Source organism: Falco biarmicus, chromosome 5, assembly GCF_023638135.1.
Source record: "Falco biarmicus isolate bFalBia1 chromosome 5, bFalBia1.pri, whole genome shotgun sequence".
Classification (NCBI taxonomy): Eukaryota; Metazoa; Chordata; class Aves; order Falconiformes; family Falconidae; genus Falco; species Falco biarmicus.
The window spans coordinates 59,778,434-59,802,763 of record NC_079292.1 but is presented as its reverse complement, the minus strand read 5'-3'; the positions used below and the strand labels follow the sequence as shown (position 1 = coordinate 59,802,763).

The following is a 24,330-nucleotide window of genomic DNA, read 5'->3' as shown; positions in this document are numbered from 1 at the left end:
TATTCCCCCATCCCCTACTATGTGCCTCAAGTAAAGACAGACCTCTCCCTGGCCATCCCTTCCTATGCTCCATCCCTCTTCCAAGCAGGCCAGCGTTAGTTTGACAGCACCTGTCTCTAGGGAGAGAATGAACGTAGGCTCTTTGTGGTGCAGGATGAACATGCACAGCTGTGTCACCCTGCAAAAAGAAAAATGTTTTCTCTAAATATTAAAAGGAACATCTGACATGCTTAATTCACAGCAGCAGACAGAGTTGGTTGGTTTGCTGGCCCTAGAAACGCTGGGATAATCACTGATATCTTGTCTTCCCTTTCTTGCAATGAAGTGTCTAGTTCTTTAAAACCTGAAAGATTTTAAAACCTCAAGTTCTTTAAAACCTAAAACCTAGTAAACATCTACTCCAGAGCCTTATTTTCTACACCTTCCTTCAAGACACTGGTTGCTCTAAGCTAAATGGCAAGTATTTTAAGAACTGCAGGGTATGTTAAGAAACATTGCCAAATATTTTAGTCTCCAAATTTTGTCTTTTACAGAATTAATACTCTAGTGAAAAAAAACCTGTTGCCTGAATTCTAAATAGCTACTTGAAAACAATAAAGCATCCATAATATTTATGGAGGATCTAATGTTATATGCTCTCTTGCACTGTTTGAGCAGGAACAGGAGCAGAAAAGCGACTCTTCCCCGGACTTCAGGGCTTAAGCTAACATGCAGCTCCTGCTCCATTGCAAGTAAGAGGCTGCAAGTTCATACATACCCAAAGGGAAAAAAACAAATATGAAATGAAACGTTTTCTGAGGCAGCTAAAATATATTCCAAACTAATGAAACACTGGTGAATGAAAGCTAAGCAGAAAATTCTCGAGCTATTGTTCAGTCTAAACCCTTTTAAATGTCAGCAATTGGTATTGATTACAGGGTTAAAAAAGAACTATGCAGGGTCATTAAAGCTGAAACACAGTACGTATTGTAACACTGGATTCATAGACCACTTTAGAGGAAGGTAGACTTTCTAGTAAACAATCCAGTATTGGCTCTATGTTTTCCTAACACTGGACAGCATAATATAACTCCCAAGAATACAGGTGAAATACATGAACCCAAAAGAATCATTAAAGCTGTTCTAGAGGCTATGCTGGAAACAAATGAGATGAGCTCCTACAGCTGTCCGTAAACGGCTCCTCCATCTTTGCGAAAACTTGCAGATTGATCTGGACGTGAGCCAGCATCACACCTGGCTTTTTAAAACTCTATTTATATTTACAACTCTTTGCTGTCCTTTGGCAGTGTCTGTCACGTTCACCTATGCTGAGTACTATTTCATACTGTTTTTTGGCTACTGAAATCAGGGAAATTGCTTGGTATGCAATATGATGAGCTCTAAGCAAGAGCGGCAGACCTGGAAAGATGTATTTCTGCATCAATACCTGCATCTAGTAAGAAAGTAGTCCGCAACCTAGAGCCCATGGATTACATGCAAGGCAGTCCAGTGTTGCTTTAGGCCACCAGCCATATAAAAATTCAAGTTGAGTGACGAAGGAGGGACAAACAAGACTTTGCTCTGTAGCCTCATATCTGCATGGTGTTTTGCCTATAAATCAGCAAGCTGGGGATCATAGAAGTAAGCTCTCTTGGTTATTATTTACTTAACTAGATTGGACCATACCCAAATGACCAGAAGGAAAACACTAAGATGTCTGTCTTCCCCAGCTGAGAGGCTAATTAAGCACTGTAAAACCCTACAATTTGCAGAAAAGCACATGTAACATAGACATGTACAAGATTTACAAGAACAAACCTCCTCCTTGCTATGAAGCTACAAGGAACAGAAGGGAGATATCTAGCTAATTAGGTTAATATCAGCTTATGGCTTTATATAGAAAGACCAATAAAACAATAAAAACGGCTAGAAACAAAATAGTTTTCTCAAGAAACATTTTTTCCCTTTTCCATCTTGTTCTACAACTTTTTGCACTCAAGATTCTGCAACATGATATGCTTTGAATTTACCCCTTAATTAGCACAGCAATTTGCAAAATTTTGTTTTTCCTTTTTTCAGGGTGCTGTTCAGAACAGTCTGATAAATCATACAAATTACTGCCACCAACTCCAAATGCTAAAATCTGCATACTTCATTCTACCTCCACAGCTAAAAAACGTGCAGCTCAAACTTAATGCTGTGCTTCCATGATCTAATTTAAACTTTGTAACTATGAAAAGAGATAATCACTTTATGCTTTGAGTAAGTGATTTTTTTTTCCCCTTGGAACTTGCCTTTCTTTGTATTCATTCCTTCCAAAAGGGCATACAGATAAGAAAGGTAGCTATTTCAAGATATAATATTGGAACTTGTCAGAGTGTGTGTACTTATAGTATTATGCAGGGAAGTTGAGTGTTTCCAGTAACAGACTTGGCCTTATTGAACACGATACTTCAGATTCCACCATTGCTACTAGAAAGAAGTATCCTTAAAACATAATGTGATCAGATGCAATTGAACTGAGGCAGCCAGAATCCTCTTGATAGCAGGTAAAATTCTAAGCTGCTGAACAACATATTCTATTAGCAGAGAAACTGCACTGATTTTAGCTATTTAGTATCTTCTAGTTATGTGTAAATGGGGTTACCATCATGTGGGTCAGAATTAGTTTTGGCCAGGGAGAATATTTTAGCCAGCAGTTCTCTCACAAGTCACCAATCCGAAGAGATGGATAAAAAAAGGGATGACATGAAACCAGAGGTGTATGAGTAACATTTGTGTTTGTCTTTCTTTACCTTGAGCTCGTCTGCATCATAGAAGTCTATTCGCACAGCAGGGACCATCCATGTCTGGAACAGAGTCGCCAGGATCTGTTTAGCAATTGCATCTGCGATGAGGTGGAAGTGGAGTGGGTTTCGCCTAATATGAGAAGGGAGAGAAATGCATTATTTCAAAGGTTTCTAATTGCTATTGTAAAAGGACATCAGAACTTACAAATCTTTATCTCTGCCTAAGGTCTTATGGTAAAGCGTACAGCATGTTCAGTGGAGTCCTGCTCTGTGGCCAAAATGCTGAGACACTTAAAATTTGAATAAACATGACCGTAACAGAAATGTTGGATCAGTTTCTGGGTGGTTGTAAATATAGTTCCTTTGACTTCAGTGGAATGTGATGATTTGTATCAGTTAAGGATCTGGTCCTTTCTCCCAGCTCCTTAAAAGAAGGCCAGGTTAATCCCCCTTTGGGGATCTGAGCTGTAAAAGGGTTGCTTTCAGTTTCTAGGTCAACCTCATAATTTATCTTTCTAGTAAGAACAGTTGTCTGTAAAGAAGTAGGGGTGGAGTGGAAGGTCAAAAAATAATCACCCGAATGAGGTGAAATTCCAGGACCACTGAGTTTATATGCATCTTTTCTACAAAGCAAACTTGGGGTATCTGCAGCTATTCCATGGCAACCCAAAAATTGTATGTTTCAGTGAGTACCTTCTAGCTACTGGCACAGTGAACAGGATGGAGATCTCTCCATGTGGTTGTTTCTAAGAGGTAAGGAGGGATGAAGGAAAGCCGGAAGAAAGAAAATACTTTACTTCAAAACAGCAGATTTGGGTTCACCTCTGTAGTTACAGGACTTGGACTAAGTGAAAAGCTTCAAAACAAGATGAGTGAAGCCAGTATCAGCAAGGATTGGCAGGGCTTGACAAAGTACATGGATTTTTCTATAGTAATGTGAACTTGGACATTACAAATACCATGTTAAAATCCCTTAACCTGGCTTCTCTCTTTAGTAAGCAACAGAGTCTGATCTTTACTCAACTTCTGTGGTTGGAGTACCAAAACCTGCCAGTGGAAGTTAATCACAATTTGTAGCCTTCCATGTTTATCCCTAGCTTAGCAACCTCCCCTTTCAGCAGAGAAGGACAGGGTTTGCAAAAGCCACTAAGAAGACAGAGGCTTCATTTAGATTTCAGCATTGGCTCAACCTTTCTTCAGAAACCCAGGGTGGAATAGTGGAGTCTCATTTCTGTGAAACTTCTAAAGGTAAATGGGTATACTTTTTCATGTAAAAAGAGGAGCATTTAGTTTCAGATGCTGGTTAAAATGGAAGATGACTGATGCTACTACATTCTGCCGTGTGAACAAGAAGTGAGGAAATCTATGTTAGTTCAGGCCAAGGTACTTCTGTTACACTTTTGGGCTTAACGCAAAAGACGAAGGCTATTTCTGTCTCCATTTCCTGCATTAATGAACAATATGTGCCTTTCTCTTTAATGCTACTCTTCTTGCTTTGATGAGTAATACTGTTTCTCACTGAATAAAAGTCCACAAGAAAAAGTAAAAATACGTGTAACATAGTACCATAACACACCTCTCAGCAGAAACTGAAGATTGTTGTGAGAAGCAACGCATGGCTGGATTTTGAAGTGTTAGAAATACTGCACCTAAGATCAAATCCAGTATCTAGGGATGCCAGTGAAGCTGTTGCACTGGCTTCAAGGGCACTGTGGATCACATTGTGTTTACAGGAAAAGCAGAAAAGGGCTGGTTAGAAGCCTTATATATGAGATAATCATGACACACAGCTGATCTGCATTTAACAATATCCTAAACACTAAACCATGACACAGTTTCCAAAAAGACACAGGTCTTTTAGTCTCCAGCTTGCCCTGGAGTGAGGATGGGAGAGGGAAAGGCACAGGCTGCCAGCTGCTGAGTGTCCCATTACCAAGCTAAAGGGATCACAGCAATTATATCTGCTTCACCAGCCCAGCAGGAGGGAAGAAGAGGACATCCTGACTCATGCAGATTCCGCAGTAACCAGGCACCTCGCCAAGAAAAAATCAGGAAATATCAGTGATCAGGAAATACATTTCATTAGCAGAGAAAAGGCCAAGAGAAACAAAGTACACCACCAGTGGCTTTGGGTACAGGCAAAGCAGTATCTCAAAGCAGATATGTGTTGAATGTCAACATACGCATCCCATACAGGTCCCTCTGCTTAGCAGAGGCTGAGTCTGGTATCTGGTAGGACTACTTCCCAGCTGGTGTGCTTCAGTAATGTCTTTTCCTTTATTTCAGGGTCATTTATCTAGATATTGCAAAGTAGAATAAGAAGAGTAAAAAAATCCGTTAAAACCAAGAAAGCTGCATCTTCTTTGAAACCGTTATTTAGTTAAATGGAATTGATATAAAATATTTCAAGATGAAACACACTAGCTGAAAAGAAAAAATCTGATACAAAGATACTCAGATGTTCAGTAGCAGTTTATACTTATCTGAATGACCCAGAGTGTATGAAGCTTAAATGGGAACAAGCAGGTGACATTTTCTTTAGTTCGGCTCCTACTGGGAAAAAGAAAAAAGGAGTGGTTGTACTCCTACACAGAAATCTCTTTCAAGTTGTTAGCCTCATGGTAAAGATTCAGCTGGAAGGAAAGTATGTGTCACAGGCAAAGCAGAAGATTATCAGTTACAGAAGTATATCCCTAGAACAGAATAGTGACCTGCTGACATCTACAATTAAATGTGCCTCAGCCACAGAAAATTTTACTCCAGACAAGATTTTAGCTATGTTAAATTTGAGTTTTAGCATGGTGCTAGAAGCCAACAGAGCACAGACTCAACAGATTAAACCTGGAATGCCTTCTGAAGGCAACACTACTAGCATACACACAGATGACATCTTTTACCTCTTCTGGTGTCTTCAACATGCAAAGCCTAAAAGATATGGATTGCTTCAAAGTGTTAATGAAACAAGTTCAGAAGCATAAACATCAACCAACATCCATTGTAAAAGATACAGAAGAGATTCTGTAAGATGAGGAATCTTTCTCAAGACATATGGAAAAGGGATGTCATCATTATTTGCCAACATGACTGAATCTCTGGCTGTAAGAATTAAGGGCATCAATCACGATATTGTGAAGATTCCACTGAAACCTGCATTTTGTTAGACTCAGATGTTCTGCTGTACCATATGGCATCAGTGAATGCTATTCCACTCTTCAGACTGGTCTTCTGGGACAGAGACATTTTGGGATATGAGGTTTATAATACTGAAATCTGTATTGGTTCCTACGAGAAGTTAAGAGAAAGCTATGGGGAGAGCTATCCTTCACAGGCATTTAGCAGTTACAGTTTAAAAGTTTGGGAAAGGCAGGGGGAGATACCTAACTCTTCCAGAGGGAGGCTTGAGAGTCCCTCACTTGGGTAACAAGGAAGGGCGACAGGGCCTTTGAAGAAGATCAATGAGCAGCTGAAGACACCAAAGTTTGCTAGTAGAAGTTGAGTGGCATGAAACTGGAAAAATACGATGCTCTAGCTAAAGAAAAACCCAACTTCTTTCTGTTGTGAGGGTAGATCAAGCTATGAAAAGGATTTAAACACTGTGGTTTCCTGCAATAGTAGCAGAGTTAATGAGACGACCCAGAAGCTTCTTTCCAGTTCCCTAAGTGTCAGGACTCCAGTGCAATACATCTTTCTTGGTTTGAAGGGAACCTGGGCTCAGATCTCAGAGAAAGTGATGACCAACACAAACCTCCTCCTCTCTCATTCTAAATGTGAGGTGGACTTCCTTTGACTTCAACTTCTCTAACTAACTCAAAGCACATCTGTGTGTTGTATTTTTTTTTAATGTTTATGTTATATAACTCATCTTCCACTGTGCACATCAAGAAAGGGAAAAAAACACACACGGCAGAGGTTGGTTATACCTTGTACTGTTAGAAAGCACTATACAGTAAATGGTGACAGTATATATAACTATGGAATAATATAGGTCAATATATGACAATTTTGATAAACTTCTTTAAAACAAAAAATGTTTTGGAAAATTCACAGTATTCATGTAAATTTGTATGTTTGGAAGTCAAGGTTGCTATTATCCTGGGTTTCAGAACACACAGCCCTTGAACTCTTGAGTTCTGTAGGTTCCTCACTTCAGAGGCAGGTACTGAAACAGCCAGAGAATTTCTCCCAAGGTCCAGAAATACTTAATCTTGTTTACTTCAAAGATTTTGAACATCTGAATTTTTACCAACTACAACTTTTCACAGTTTCTGCTACATGAAAAATGCTGACTTGTTAACATCTTAATGTGGAAGAATGCCACTTCAAAATACGGGTATTTCCCATCAAGTGGAAACTCAAGGTTTTAACTGCTCTATTTAGAAAACTGCAAATCTTCATATATTAAATTATTTCCACTTATCTTAAGATCAGAACACTGACAAAGTACACTATACAGAAAGAGCACACATTTATTTTCCTAAATTGCTTTCCTCAAAAGTGAATGAGAAGAGATTCTGGCCAAGATTTTCAAGCATGGATGCTTAAATATAGGCTCTTAGGCCTAAATATAGGAGCTTAAATGCATGCTCTCATTTTCAGAATTGCTGAGGTCCTACAAAGTTAGTAGAATGAAAAGAAGTCAGTAATTTTAAAAGTCAGGCTACGAATTTAGGAGCCTATTCTGCGGTACCAATTTCTATATATTTTTTTAATCATGATGTCTTATTTTTGCATTTCAAAACTTCGTATTCTTCATCAGAGTTTTGATCTGCTTGCTCAAGCATTTCTGGCCTATTCTTTCTGAATAGCCGCTGCCAGAGTTAAATACAAAAATCTACAATTGAAAAAGGGAGTAGTGAACCAAGACTCACTCTTCCGTTCTGTACTATTCCATAGCTCAATTGTTAGCTATTCAAAAAGCAGCTGCTTGGTTGCAGTTCTCTCTCTGCAACAGAGGAATTTTATTTTCTAAGAATATAAAAAGGTCAGTGGCCCAGGGGGTTTATTTCTAAAACCTATTTAAGGGAAGCACAACAAGGTAATACCTTTTGTATCTGTAAAAAATGGTTACAAGGACTTCAAACAGAAATTATAAAAGGCAGCTTGGGAATTTTTTTTTTTTTTTCATAATGCCCGTATGACAATCCCTCTCTCATACCAGGACAATTTTAATGAGAAAATCATTAAGATTTTTCATATCCCTTCACATCCTGTATTGATTAAAATGCTCCCCAAACTGTTGGAGAGATCTTGAAGATGCGCGAGCTGCTCGTTCATGGATATTCTTTTGTTTTAACTTATAGAAGCGCTCTGGGAAATAATAAAAGATATCATGGGCATACACATTTTTTTTAAACATTGTTTTCTCCATTATGCCTCTATTGTCAGGACAGCTAGAAAATATAAAAAGCAGTGTGCATTATTGATATATCTATATGGGTCAGAGAAATCAGTTCATGCTTTATAGTTTTTGCCAGAGGAATCTCCCAGAAAATAGATTGACATGATTGAAAAGTTGGAAACCATAACAAAGGTTTTGAATTCTCAAATGAACTCCATTAAGGCAAAGTGGTCTCCATGGAATAAAGCCATTAGATTACATAAGCTTTAATTATCAGCCAGTGTTGACTAGTGACTCTAAATTGGAAATTACACGTCATCTTTTTTCATTTAATTTAGATTTTCATTTGGTTTGCCTTATTCCATTTGTCCTAAGGAAAAAAAAAAAAAGTTTATTATTCATACAACAATCTATAACACAGGTTCATATCCTAATCTTAAAAATGGTTAGACATATGCTTAACTTTCAGGCTGTAAGCAGCTTTCTTAAAGTGAAGAGCCTACTTCATATTAGAAAGCATTTGTTCAGTTGACTGGTTTTGTTTACACTACAAGATCCCACCGCCACTGCTGTGCCACTATTGCTGCAGGACAGATGGAGCATACAGCTAAAGAAGTAATCATGATGACTTCCCAAAGTGGGACTAACATAGCAGACAAAAAACAAAGAGCAAGCCAGTGTTAGGTGGCACAAAAAAAAAGTCAGTTTTTCACAGATTCTCAGGTTGACTTTGCTGCCAGCAACACATTAGAATTGTGTAATTTTGGCCTTTCTTTGTTCCCAAATGAAACATGGTGTTTAGCATGCCTTTGAAAAAGATAGAGAGTACATTAAAAATAATTTTCACTCTTACTCAAGTCTAGACTTACCTAAGCAGAGACAGAAATGATCTTTGCAATATGAAACGTAAGTTGTAGGCTGTTTCGGTGGCACTGTAAGCTTTACTTTTTTCACAAACTGAGTGCAACATTGAAAATGACCAATGTAACTTGGACCAGTAGTTGCAAAAGTTTCAAGGAGAGTTATTAGCTACAGGACACTGCTTCAGTTTTGAAAAAGAAATGCAGATGCTTTCTGCATACTACTGTATGCATTGTTTGCAAAAGCACTTCCATTTCATTCTGCCCATTTGATGCAGTATCTTTAATTTTTAGTGTTTAGTCTTTGCTCTGGAAAAAACTAAAGTTAAATTGCACTTAGGACACAGTGATATGAGCTTGGCTGTGTTACACTGGCTCAGAGAGAATTTTTTTACACCCCTGCAACAGATTTTAAAAATCTGTCATAATTAGGAAGTAGATGCCCAAGAGAGGAAAGCAGGAAAGTTGCAGACTAGGACTAAGTACTCATTCTGCAAGCCTCCCTCTGTGCAGCACTGCCAATGCATATTTATCAGACTCTGCTAACTCTGCACTATCCCAGCTCTGCTGAGTCTCCTCCTGAGAACAGACTGTCAGTTATGTCAAACTGGGTGTTAAAAGCTGCTGGGATTTTTTGGCGTGAGCATACGTTTTCTAAAGACAAAACTGGAATCAAGCTCCTTTTCCACTGGGAATAAAACACATTTCTGAACTATGGTGTTCTTACAAGGAATCAACCACAACACCCCTTTACTCTCCTCTTCCCACTCTCAGGAACCTGAAGACAGGTATTGTTTCTCAAATGGTTTGAACAAGAAGCTTGCCTGAGTCTCACAATATATATAGTATGACTAGAATCAGAAACTTGTTTTTTTAGACCTGGCAAGAGCTGAAATATTCAATATGCAGGATCTGCTGCACATTTATGCAAGAGAGAAGAGACAGCACACTCCATCTATAGAAACTCCTGTAGTTTTTATTCTTAATGACCCAGCATCCCTGCTGTTTTGTGTCTCTCTATCTAGCACTCTAGCTCAAAGTGGGGGTATAACAAATATGTTAATGCATGGAAGGAAGATGATTAGACTGACATAGCCTCCTTTTCTCAGAAATTTTCTGTTAGAGAAGTAGGGATTCCTTACAGAAGTAGGGAATTTAGATGCCTCTTTTTGTATCAAAATGTACAGGTAAAACATGCTTTAATTACTAAACTAGATGGAAATGCCAGTAAGAGCGCGTGACATCTCCATGAATTCCAGACAGATTTCACTGAAATCAGTGCTCTTACAACAAACACCAAGTGAACTGCAGCAGGAATAGGCAAGGATATTCAAGTGTGGTTAGTTTGAGAGGCTGTTTAACCAGTAGGTTGTAGTCAAGGTGTTGGCAGGGCAGGATTGAGGTGCCCAAGGAGAACCCACAATGTACCTGGCTACATAGTAACAGATGTGACTTCTACACAAGCCTCTTCAAGTATACAATACACTTTCCTACACTCTTGTTACAGGCAAATTCTGCACCTTCTATATCAGGTTTGGTTGAACATTGATCATTAGAAACTTCAAATATGGAAAAAAAAACATTCCTTGACAATACGTTTGGAGGCATGTTTGCTCTGCTTTTGCAAAACTATATTTGAGACTGAATGTGGTGATCCTATAAATGAAGGACAAGTAGCCTAACTCTAGAGATCAGGATAGAACAAGCAAAATCCTCCACTGGAAACCTAGAGTCCTTTGAAATGTCTCTTTGGCTTGGCTTATTGGACAATGCCAGCTAGGATGCATTCCCTGGCGCATATTTAGGAGTTAGAAGAAGAGACATCTCCATGCCTGTTTTCACTGATGATCCTCAAGTCAGATGGTGAACTTGCTACTGATGTCATGAAGCATCTACTATCTGAACCAATCACCTCCAACTCTCCTAATTCAATCCTCCTAATGCATATCATGACTTGTCTCCATCCTTCATTCCTACAATGAAATACATCCTAGCAAATAAAAGAAGCCTTCTTTCCAATCATAATTTTTGAAGTGCATGCTAGTCTCCAAGATAACATTGTCTGCACATGGCAACCAGAGCAAGGAATCTTGGCTCTAAATAAATTTTCAGCCAAGTTTGTTTGTTTATTGCTTATTCTCCAGCCCTCTTCACAACTGCACTCCAAAGATAAAGATCCAAGAAAAGAGTGTTCCTGAGGCATGGCCCTCTGCACATGTAGCCATAGCATCAAGAGATGCTTAAGTAGCCTGTATTTTCTAGAAGGAAGAAATGTCTGTAAGAAGATCTGTCTCTTCTTTGGGAACAGCTTCCCTTTCTAGTGAACAATCTAATGCTTAGTGAGAAAAGCTAGTTCTAGGCAGGAAGGGACTTAGATTGGTCTTTTAAGTATGTTTTCAGCAAACAGGTGAGATAGGTTATCTTGAATGTAACTAACTGTACTAAAGTTTCATTAGCTATACCGGACTTAACCTTGATCACCTCTGCTGAGCTAGGCAAATCTTTTGAGATGAGCAGTACTGCTAGCCAAACAGCAAATATGTTCTTGCCAAGGGCAGAATCCACCAGTGTTAGAAATACCAATGTTGATTGCCTTTGTTTTCCCCTTAGTGTTCGGTTTGTGCTATTATATGGCAAATTGTTTATAAGTTTGCTCATTGTTCAGATGAGTGGCTTATGTAAAACAGAGACATTTCCTTTAAGTAGCACAAAAAAAAGACTCTTTAAAGCTTTGAGCTGTGAGATTTCTTTTATTTACAGAATATTTGGAAACACACAGATTGGAGTCTTCCCAAAATGGATGCAAGTACTAGGAGAGAAAAATGGTGATAAGCTAACCACTACGATAACTCGTCACCATAAAAATGCATATTTGCAAGAAATCCCTTAGAAACAACAATCAAAATGCCCCACATCCTTGCAATATAAAGCCAGTTTACACTGAATAATTCAGAAGTCTAATTGGAAATAGATATAGTTTTAAAATTTAACAAGATTTTAACATTCAGAAAAAAATTCTGCACAGAGCATGATACAGGTTTTTACAGTTGCTTTGCTTTTGTTATGTTTATTTTAGCATTGTTTTTCTGCTCCTAGCCCTCATCATAACATGAACATGCTACTTCTGGAAAGACTTACAAAGGCTATGTGTTGACAGTGAAAGTTGCTCTCATATTTTGGAGAATTTCCCCTCTCCACCTGCACTCTAGCCAACCTCTTAATACTTACCGAGTCTTTTTCCACATTTTACAAGGTAAGCATTTACATTCCTCTATGAGGAAAATATACCAAAAATGGGTAAGAGTTAACATTGTGTACTAAAACCATTATAAGGGAGTGATTACTAGGACTGTTTCAGCAGAGGACTGGAGGTAAACATAAGGAGCAAGGAGAGGGACTGGAATGCGTCACTCCAGCTAGAAGTAAGAAGATACTAGCCCATGAGACGAATAAGAGTCATCTTCCCTGGTATAAAGTTATCATTCAATGTAAAGCAGCATATTGAAACTACCTCCTTAGTAAAATTCTTTATACTCTATGCATGTTTTATTAGTCTGTTATTCCTGTTTGAGTCAGTCTGATCATTTCCTTATTTCAATCCAGTTTCTGCAACACTGTTGCCAAATATCTCTTGAGGGACTATACTGAACTGGACAAAGGATATACACATACACCCACATATAGTTTAATACCACTTTTCTTTTTCTGGAGCTGCTGTTTATTAAGGGAATAGGTTATTCTGTCTTCATTGTACATTTTGCCTTTCAATTTTGGGATCTAACTGTGCTCCATGTGCTAAAACCAGGTTGCAGACTTCTGACAGGGTCTAAGTAGCCCATCCAAAGCCAGAAAAAATAATCTGACTTTAATGAAATAATAGTGCCTATAGTAACAGGTTTACTTCAAAAATAAATGCCTAAATGGGAAGCTGGGATAGTCAAGTAACCAATCGGTATTTATGTGTATGACTTTCAAATTAGCATCTACACCTGTGCCATAAACTGATATGAGAAATAGGCTAAATGAATCCAGTGCTGTTACTACTATTATTATCATTTTACAACATTCAGGAGCATGCAGATGCTTCACAGTACAGATAGATACTACCCCTATTCCCACAGTGCAACAGGGGTAGCCAGTGGATCTCTGATCCCTCTAATTCACTGTAGAAATCTTTACATAAGTGAATCTATTTGTGGTGGACATAAATTTTATCCTTCCTCCCTCCCAAAGCAAAAGCAACCAGGGAATAGATTGTGACCTTCTTTTAAAGTAGGAGGATAGATGTAAAAAGAGCTTGCTTAGACATAACCAGATATGCAAGAAAAGAAAGCTACCACCTTTACCTGTGAAATAAGACAGACTTGACAAGTGTGACAACATCCCGACTGGCATTGTACCCTGCACAAACAATGGCAACGTGGATGGTCTGCGAGAGAAAAGGAACAAAAAGAACAAAAATTAAAGCCTGCTCCTGTGTTCTATCATTCGTTAAGGACAGCACATACATGACAGTACTATTATTTAGTGTGGCAATTAGAGTGGGCGTTTTGCAGCTGTTTGCAGCCCACTTGAGGCAGTTTGTTAAAAACATCTTAATTGAGTTATAGCACCATCATCATTCCAAAGTCATTACTATCCCTAAATTACATCAGATGTCTGAATTGCATTTATTAGCTAAGAGCATATGTGTGTGCATATGTACACACACACAGGTAGCAGCACATAAAATTCTGAGTATGCAAACATGCAGACACTTTAACCTTCTGAAGTTTAAAATTACATCTGATAATTAGAAGCTGATATGCTCTTAGAAATTTTGCATTATTTCTGTCTTAAGGACAGCTACTAAGCAGAGAGTGAGCAAGCTCTGACAGATGAGCGGGACAGTTTGCAGGGGCTGAGTGCATCCCAGTGATAAGATAGGACATGAGCTTTGAAGGCAGGTGGTCACTTCCCTGCCTGTGACTACTAGTATGGGCTGGACTGGGCAGCCTTAATGTGAAGTTAAATATAAACTGCCAGACACCTTCTCCCCACCCCAGCACCTTGCTAAATTATCACTTATTCTGTGCCTTCTCACCTCCCTTTTATACGAGGCGGAGGTTTACTCATCTCTTCAAGAGGAAAGGGAAAATTGAAAAGGCACTACTCGTCATTATTATTAAGGTACTAAGTAGTAATTTGAAAAATGCTGTTAAGTTACTCTTCTCTGGTTTTAAAAGTAGGCATTGCTATTCCCTGGGGACAAAAGAAAATTAATCTCAGCAAGTTTTGACTCCAGCTTCTGTATTTTTGGTTTCTTAGTGGTCACAGAAATGAGGAGAGCTCACCATGCTGGCAGCACAAAGCTGCGACTGGGGACGCAGCTGTGAAACTGAAGGGAAGCCTCATTTGGCTTCCATTTGAAGTTTGGTTAACTGGTTTCTCACACACAGAGCTCTCGTTTTCCACAGAAAGCCCACTACGCAGAGAACAAATGAGGAGTCCTGCCTCCTCATTTAGTCATAGATTCCCAAAGCCTGGCTTGTAGCAGAAGCAGATTTACAATAGAGGTGGCATGTGTTGGGGCACGTCTAAAAAGACCATAGCTCCATCCATTAACATCGCCTGGTAGAGTGCACAATTTGAATCCCATAATTGTCAAGTGGCTGTGCCATTGTGCAACTCCCACATGAACACTGCAGCTGCCTCCAGCCCCAGTGTGCTTCACAAGCTGAGGCATGTTGAAGATCTGAGGTTTTAACAGGACTTGAATTTATAAGGCAACTGTCTGTCCAGAGAGGTGTGAGGAAGTAAAGTATTGGAGCCCATTTTGGCATCAGCTCTGAAAGGTATTCAGCACTTTAAATTTATGTTAAAGTCAATGGGAGTTGAGCGTGCTCAGCACTTCGCAAAAATTGATTGTGTTACCCTCTTGTGATAACAACAGGGGAGAACAGAGACTGCTTATTAATGACTTTTATTGCAGCAGTGGTTTGTATCATACTTAAGGGCACGGGTTCCTCTGGATGCACAGATTCCTGACACTGCACACACTGCTTCCTCTCTGGTTGCCACCTGGTCTTTCTCAGCCTTTTGGAAGACCTAAGATCCTTCCCTTCAATGCCAATTAGAATCAAATTAACTGAGAATAGTTTCATGCCTGCTTTAAACACTTTACCTGAAGACACTGGACCAGACACATTTTGTGGGTTTCGACAGAATAGGACTGTCATATCACTGTCAACAACATTTTATATTACCTTGACTTGTCAGGAAAGCTCTCCTCACAGGCACTCTCTCCACCTTACAACTATCCTCAAAATCAGGGTTTATTCTGTCAAGGACTTGCTCACATCTCCTCTTCCTAAATCAGTTTGTTTCAAAATGAAAAGCATGCTTTTCTGTCTTCTAGCAGGTGCTGTTGTCCTGCATGCTCATGGAGCCAGGGCACTGTGAGAAGACAATGCTTGCTGCTCTCCCAAATGTCCTTCTCCAGTTCAGAGACACAAGCATCTACATACCTTCTGCTCAGCCCCTCTGTGTTGTTTGACACTATGTATCACTTCTATTCCTGCTGCCATCAGCTATAGATGGAGCAATAATCCTCAAAGAGGACAGAAACCTAGTCCTTTTTTTCCCCCAAGTTTTTGGCTGCAGTCGCTCCTCTCCTTGATTCACTTTCCTCTCCCTCATTGATGAACTGTTAAACAAAATCAGTGGGAAAACAGATAAGTCAATATGAGGTCATCAACCTGAATTGTGTGCAGATGTTTGCATTCTAATGAAAAAGTTTTATTTCCAGTTTTCTCCATGCTTGTTCCAAGTACACGTTTGGATAGAGAGCAGCTGACTGTAGCCAAATCCTGGCAAGACAGGGCAGTAGCAGCTGGAGGAAGGGAGAACTTCAAAGAACTTGCATCCTCCTAAGTGTACTACTGTAAGCACCAGCTCCCAAATTATGTAATTGGTCAGCAGCATCACAGCTCTCAAACTCGTCATTTTCCATCTGCAGATGGCTTGAAGACTGTGCCACCATTCCAGCAGAACTGGCCACTGTGATCCACACAACCTCTGGACTCGATGGCTGCAACTAATACCTAGGAGCGAAGCCACAGAAGCAAAGAATGTTCCAACTTCCACAACATGCAGCAGCCCGTCTGCTTGTTTCAGTATGCCACTCCAAACAACTCACACCAAGGCTCTGCATGCTGCACTTGCACCCAGCTGTTGACAATCCATGATAATTCTAGTTGTCAAATGCTAGCCTGGATATTCAGAAGTCACTGTGGGACTAAACTCAGCTCCTTGAAAGCATCCATCCTCCTGCAATGCTCTTTTTAAATTGAATGACAGACACGCTCTTCCTACAGGCTGGAGATCAGGGACAGAAAGAGAACTATTTTTGATTTTAAACAGTTTAAGGGAGCACCCAGGCCCAGGTACTTCAAGGCCTTTTAAGGAAATTAAGCTTCTTTAGGAGAGGGAGTTTAAATAACACCATGCTAACATAGTTTACAAACCATTACTTTAGCCACTACAAACCAGGGAAAACTGCTTCTGAAAGCAGTATTTCATGTAAGTTCATTCTGGGTTAATATTAATGGGACAAAATTATCCAAAACCACATGAAGAACTGGGCCTTAGATCCCATGCTAATGAGGAGTACAAGGTGCCTAGATAAACAGATGTTATTTTTTTTCCTCCTCAGGCTACTTTTTGGAATGGTGAAATAATGAGCTTAACAAACCCTAGTTAGTTCTTATAGCTAAAAATAGTCTTTGGTAAAGCATTTCATACTTTAATAATTTTCCAGTAGTACTAGCCAGGCCTTCCATTGCAGTTACTTAATTCTCATAAATCATTGTTGAATGTGATTAAGAGATATTAAAGCCACGTTACAAAAATATAAATATGCTACAAATGGTTCCCAGAGGAGTTAACATCTGCTTTTTCTGTGTTACAGTGCTTAAATTGGTAGGGGCCTGTTCTTTATGGCTCTGGAGCACTACACATTTAACCCTATTGAGCAACACCACTGAGAATAGTAACAACACAAATACGCTTGTAAAAATGCTTTAAAATGTTAAGTATTCTGCTAACCTACTAAATGCTATAGTGCTAATTAACCATCTTCTGATCTATAATATATTTAAAAATATTTATAAATGCACACATTATTCAAACTAAATACCCAGTTTATGGAGGCACAAGCTGGAAAGATATTGGTATAACACTGTAAGAAATAGTCATGTAATTCTGTTACCTTCCATTGGCATTATACTCTCCTGAAGCCTGTTATTTGTGCTTATGCCTGTGTAGGACTAGTATTACTTATACTTCCAAGACTTGTGTTAAAATTGCCTCCTACTGGGAAGGCATAACAGGGATCTGCTCCCTCCAGGGGGAAGCCCCTTGGCTGGAACCCTGATTTTTTTCTTGTAATATAATGCTAATCCATTTTATACTATCAGGAGAGCTCTCGTGTGATGCAACAGAGTAGGAAGCAGTGGCTGGAATGCAACAAACTCACTACTGTTTGATATAGATCACAATTATTATCACACAGATTATGCTTTATCAGAGATTTAATGTTCCTTCATTGTAGCTTCATTTTCAAATGTCTTAATCATTACTGAAGACCATCCCAAATTAGATTCTGAAATGTTACCTTCAGTAAATCTCAAGGAACTGACACAATGAAATAAACAACCTATTCCTAGCTCTCTTTGTCTCTCTCAGAGCCCCAGTCTTCCTCTCAGGACCCTTGTCTTTTTCTAACCAAGTTGCTCACTCTTACTGTGAAATACTCCAGGGTCAGAGGTTATAGAAGATTTAGTTTACACCTCAAAACACTGAAAACAGAGGGTAAATGGAGTCAAGATACCACTCACACAGACATGGAACCAGAATCTACAGTAACAGGATAAACAATGAGACCCCCAGCAAATCTGATAATAAGGAAGTTTAATTTTAACTTCCATTGCTGTTACTGAATTACTGAGCAAATTCCTTAAGAAAAAGAAGAAAAAGCTATTCCGTTATCAAAATAGTGTGCGGTGAGATAGGGGGATGGCAAATAAATTGAGGTTTCATATTTTATACAATTACTGCCTCCAGCACAATGCTAAACCCCACTGAGCAAGTAAATTTATTGGCAAAACACATTATAAACTGAAAGGCCACTTAAACTATTCCTCCTTTAAGCTGCTATTTTTGTGTCCCAAATCGGTTGGTACATTGAACAACCAAGAACTGAGATTCAGCTCATCACTCCTTGGCATGATAATAAGGGAGAAGTGAAGTTTTTTTTATTGATGGCCTGAACCTTCCCTTATTAAAAGAAATGCCAAATTGCTCACAAGGAGGAAAATCAGATGGTTATTATTATGAGGAGGGAAAATGAAAAACAGACTCCTCTTTTTTCCTCTCCTTAATGTTGGTTTTTCCATACTGATGGACAAAGATGTCCAACTAGAAAGCTATTGCTCATTTTTAAATTATGTTTGATATCTGCCCATTAAACAGACTTTATCTGAAGAGATAATTAGGACTTCTTTTTCTCTCCCACTTATTTTCTTTCAACTTTTAACTTCCCATGGCAGAAGGTAAGATAAAAGGTGACATGGTATTACCCTCTTTGTACAAATAACTGGAGGAAGTTATTTTTGATATCTTCACCAGCTGGCACAAGAACTTTATGCAAGACTTTCTGTTTTGGATGCATCCATATTCAGAACTGTCATCATTCAGACATCTGACAACTAAACAGCTGGATGACATCCACAAAGCTACTGGTATAAAATGGAGAATACCAAATCAAAACAATCCCCCAAAACCTTCTTAGAAACGTATCTCCTGTTCCCTGCAGTTAACCACACCTCTTGTGCACAGCCCACACAAAGCAGGTGGTTCCACAGCAGCACATAGATATGCTCCGGAAAGCCACTCAAAAGCACAGGCTGGCTCTGTAAGCCACAATTTAATTAATGGTAAACCCTGAACTCTCCTAGTACAGTTGCACAAACAAAGGAACAAAGCTTTTCAAAGCACTGTGGTGCTTTCATTTAATTTAGAAACACGTGGGGTCAGTTTGCCATAGGTCTTTCTCAGCACAGCTGTACTGAAGTCAGCTTGGAACAGGGCTTTGATTTTTGCAGCAGGTTTGGGGACATGAGACTGAAAAAGACAAAAAACTCTCATAATTTAATAACTCAAAAGATATTCAGATGATTAAATGTTTTAATTTTTTTTTGAAAAAGTAATTAAAAATTATCTAAAAAGTTGCACCCAGTAGTCCTTTAAGAGCATGGTTTCTGAGCACAAAATTTCAGGGGAAAGGAGACAGGGATCCACAATGTCCTTAAAGGATCAAATCTATCAAGCTTTGTTTCTGTTCCTTTTTTTTATTTACCTCACATTTTTCCACTGCTGGTTGCTGCCCACACTCGGAGCTGTTCCCCGCCACAATGCCAGCCCGCAGGCTCTCACTGTCGCCTGTCCCTTCTTCCATGGAGTATGTTTTGGAGTGATTGCTGCGGTGGTGCGAGGGGCTGCGACTCTGGGCCAGGCTGAGCTGCTTGCGAAGCATGCGGTTCTCCTCTTCCACCTCCCGCATGCGGACTTCCAAGCTCTCGCGCTCCCGCTGGCTTGACGCCGTGTACCGAGGACTGTGGGGCTGGGATTCAAGAGGAGACAGTGACACTGGCTTCCCATCTGCAAAAGAGAGAAACAAAATACTTCTGTCAGAATATACTTGAAGTTGCATTTTCCTTTACTTGTGAAGGAAGTGTGTGTTTACTTGTGAAGGAATTGTGAAGAAGGGATGTGTTTCAAATACAGCCACGTTTTATGCAGACTTGGCTCTTTAAGGTAATGTTTAAATGCATGGTAACCCTGGACAAATGCTAGAGTTCTGTGAGCTATGGGTCCTACTAGTTTTAAAACCACACTAAAAGATGTGTTTCTTTTGCTCTGGACAGGGCTTCCTGCCAGTCACTTATCTGGAAAGACAGTCAAGAACAGAAGGACTTAATTCACAGACAATTAATATACAGTCAAATACATTTGATAAATGTATGCAAGACAAAATGATTTTGCTATTCCCCATTTCCTCCACAGTCAAGCTACAGTGTTGTGGTTACCATTTTGTGCCAAACAGTAGCCCCAGCTGATTCACATGTGAGAAGCAGATATTTTTATTCAGCAACAGAGTTTTACGGGCTTGCTGAGAAATAAAGAGTTCAGAAGGACCAAACATTCAATACACGTATGGACCAAACATTCAATACGCAAATTCTCGTTAAGTATGTTGGCTGAAAAAGACAACTAGGGAATTTTGGAAAAAGCAAAATGGTTCAATTCAACACCTTTAACTGAAAATTTGTATTCCAGAAATAGGGAACACTTAATTTTCACATTTTCAAAAGGTATCTTCTTTGTTCAAAACAGTAATAAAAAATGAGCTAAAGTATAAAAAAGATAAATTATCCTGAAACCAAAGTCCATAAACAAAGACAATTGCAACACATTCCACCATCAGATTCTCAGTACATTATTGCTACCAAATTTTAAGAGAGCAAACAGGGAGGCAGCTGCTGTGTTTTCAAAGAAGACATATTTTCCACATAAATTTATTAAAGCTATATATATTCACATAGAGTGCAAATGCTTGAAAGGTGGTTAAAAAACCCTCAAACTAAACTGCTGTTCAAAAATGTTAATTCAAAATCAAATTGAAACAAAGCAAAAGACTGAGAGTTATCCACACTGTCATAATTAGCAAGACATTCCTTCACAGTGAAGATATGCAAGTATCTTATACTAAGGTACTTCTCTGAAATAACATTCTACGTGCATACATTAAAAGAAATGTTTGCTATTTAGTAATTTTTCCAATGCAGAGAGCCCCTTTGGCTTTATCAAACAAACACCTGCTTGAGTGGTTTATAAAATGGAAACAACGCAGTTAATGTTTAGTTTTTCTCCTTAACAAGTACATTTCTCACCCTCAGACTCAAAACTACCTCCTTGCCAGAAAGACCTGCTCATTGTTTGCTCTCTTCCATTGCTTCATATTTACACAAATGGTGAGCAGTCCTCTAAACTGAGTTCACAATAAAACAGCTATGGAAATTGAAACCTCAATTTTAATTTCTGTTGTTGAGTTATACAGGTATGCGCATTTCCTGTTACCTACATAAAAAGCTATGCCAGTTTTAATATACCATTTGGATAGAATACCTTGCAATTGCCTGCAGATTTTCTCCTTCAAAGATGTCCTAATTTATTATTCTTACAATTAGCAAAGCTTATAGACAAATCTGAGCTTGAAAAATGTCCCAAGAAAGATATTTAATTTTGGTCACTTCCATTTTGGAACTTGAAAACTCAAGAAAATAGTTATTAAAAACTGAATGACAGATTTGCAAAGCCTGAAAATCATGGGTGTAACAACAAAGAAATGTCATCATTAAGGACAAAGCCATGCTACAATTAGAAGTACAATAAAATACTGAGTTAGCTTTCTCCATCCAGCTTGGAAGGCATGGAACTGGAATTGTGTTATTTCTCAGCTGCTGATACCCAAGCTAGGAAGACAACTCATTTGGATGTGATGATACGGCATTCCTATTACTGGACAGCAAGAGTGTGTTGTGTGGACACTGTTAGACAAAAAGAAAAACAGCAGCCCTACTCACCCACACAACCAACCTGTGTTATCATCAGACATACAATTACAATGCAAATCTAGCCAAGACTTCACTGGCAGTCGTAACTCCCTAATTGGTGAATATCCAGCACGACACAGATGTTACTTATCTCTTCCTACTCTTGTCCTTAGATTCTGCTACCTTCTCAAATAATTACCAGAAAAGGTAGTAAGGTATGGAAGTAAATCTCAGAACATTCATCAAAATATGGAAAAAAAATTAGACATGTTTTCAGATATTCTATGGACATAAATCAATAGGCCATGAATGTTGCTTTGCCAAAACTAAAAATTAAAAAAAAAAGGATACCATTTTGTACATCTGAACAATTGTAGCTATATTCATGAGAACAGTTGAACTGTTTCTACACAATATTTAGAAGAAACAGCATACTCTGAGAAAGGGACTGAAAGAAAATACCACCTCAGTGCCTCAGACTGGAAGCAGCAGCAACTAATGAGAGCAGCTCAGTGTTTATGCAGCCTTAGCTTTAAATGCCATTGAACTCCACTAGTGTCTTCTCAGTAGTACACATTCCCGCTGCTATGTAAAAGGCAGTAAGGAAATCATGTCAGGAATTACACAACTAGCCAGCTTCTTGACCTGAAATATATATTAGTTGAATGTAGTGGTTTACTATAAAAATTATCCATGTTTTGTTGCAAAGTGCTAAGCCCATGATGTTTTCTGGGATCACCTCCTCAGGGTTCAGGGTACAGCTGGACAAGTTATATTTTGTTACTAACATTGCTGAATATTCTCAGGTGTATCTTGATGTGTTTGGTATATTCATAACACCCCAACTCCCTGCTGCAAATGATAATGTGACATTTCCAGGACCCATTTGAAATAAAAGAATAAAATCAAAAGTGAACTGCGTTTGATCTTAAGACTCAAAAATCAAGAAATTGTTGTCATAAATGTTGAGGCGGTCTAGCTCATAATTTTTGCACTTCTGAGTTTGGCAAGGCTGGTCGCAAGGTACTATTTGATTTAGTCCTACTACCAGACTAGACATGTAAAGGTATTTTTACTTCAGTGAACATAAGACATGGCAAAACGCCTCTTGGGAGCTACTGCCTAGCAGGTAAACACCCACACGTGCTACCCTGATCTGCTTCCTATCAGTTTTCAAGGCAACGCAAGGACTATGTGTTTCACTTCATCTTTGAAAACAGGAGTAAGTGGACTAATGTAAGGGACTACTAACATTTGATTGACTGTGTGCTGCTTGGTAGAAGAGTTAAACTGATTGCCCTGCACTTGAGCTTTATAGTTTTAAGTAACTGGTAGAGTGCTCTGGGCTGATGTCTAGGCACTTTTTATATAATCTAAATCAAAATAAAATAACATAACATAATGAGGTTTGTGTGACTTTGGGACAAAAGATCTCCCAGGGAACACTGCAAGGAACATTGCTGTCCTCTGAAGCAAGTAGTACACACTTTTGAATAGTGCAATAAATAATAATAAAGCTATTAATTTTTATTCTTCATTTGGGGTTATTGCTCTATTTTTGCACCTTGGCAGTCTCAGATTTTATTTTTTTTCCTCTCGGTCTCAAGGCTTTTACTTCAGTTTTTTTGTACTAATACAACTGTACCAAAGAAATAAAAATGACCTACAAAATTCCACTGTCCACAAAACAAAACTGGAACAGAAACCTGAGTAATTATTTCATGGTTGACAGAAGTCAATGACTTATCATCACAGTAGGTCCAACAAATCAGAAAATTTGACATGATGCAAATTATGAATTCTCTGGATTATTGAATGCTTCTGCATATGTGGAGTCACCTGTATTTAAGGCAAGAGATTTCATTAAACCTTACTTAAGTCGCACCTTAAGACACTGGAAGAAACAAAGCCTATAGAAAGCAATCCAGCATGGTGTATTTGAAAGGAGAGGGACTGAAGCAGAGGAATTTTCTTACATAAGAAACATGAAGGATAAGCATTAACACCAAGTTCCTCATTTTGTAGACTTGTAGAGGTGATAGTCCTGAAAAGGACCCAGCAGCTTGGAAGCTCGCTGGGGAAAGAGCCATATAGAAAACAAAGTTTAGCCAAAGATTAACTGCAGGGCTGGATAAGGGAGAAAGAAGCAGAGTTGGAGGAGAGAAAAATTCACTCCAATTCGGAGGAGAAGACAAGTTCAGAAAATGGAATCCTGAGTTTCTGAGAAAATCCTGGTCTGAACTCAAGTGCTTAAAATTTTGTTAGGAAGTAACTGAGGCAGGCAACTTTATATAGCATGTTGGGGGATTTTTTTCCCCCCTCAATTTTTAATATTTCTTTTTTGCTCTCTTACATGCAAACTGTGGGTTTTGGCATCTTTACAAGGTCTAGAGTTTTCTACGTGTTTAAATATTATTTATCCCTTGCCTAATAGCATGTAATGCCTTTATAATGAATTAACTGATGACAGTAAACTCTAGGCTGCCTCTGAGATAAGAGGAAGTTATGTTGCTCAGAGATAATGTTTCAGTCTGACAGACTACAGATATAAGAAAACACCACTCCTCCATTTCACATTTCTTCACATTTGGAAATTCACATTATCACTACACCCTTTGAGGACTAGGAGTATAACAATTTGAACCAAAAGCCAACATTCTGCAGAAAGACTTGGGATAGCAGGCAACCACCCTCATGAATTTCCCCCTGTT

The 24,330-nt window shown here is 38.8% G+C and overlaps 1 protein-coding gene across 3 annotated transcripts in view; it reads right to left on the bottom strand.

Annotated features, from left to right (window-relative positions):
• The window catches only part of LARGE1 (LARGE xylosyl- and glucuronyltransferase 1), a 287,256-nt gene that overhangs the window by 123,051 nt on the left and 139,875 nt on the right, over nt 1–24,330 (bottom strand). For 2 of the 3 annotated variants that reach the window (XR_008822038.1, XM_056340051.1), the window contains exons 4-6: nt 19,363–19,664; nt 13,313–13,395; nt 2,775–2,898 (exon numbers count right to left, since the gene is read on the bottom strand). Coding sequence is in view for 2 of the 3 variants with exons in the window: in XM_056340051.1 (XP_056196026.1) it covers nt 2,775–2,898; nt 13,313–13,395; nt 19,363–19,664 (509 nt within the window). In the remaining variant the exon portion in view is untranslated. Of the gene's footprint in view, nt 1–2,774; nt 2,899–4,344; nt 4,495–13,312; nt 13,396–19,362; nt 19,665–24,330 lie in introns of those variants that run through there. The other variant, XM_056340052.1, reaches the window with a different exon arrangement.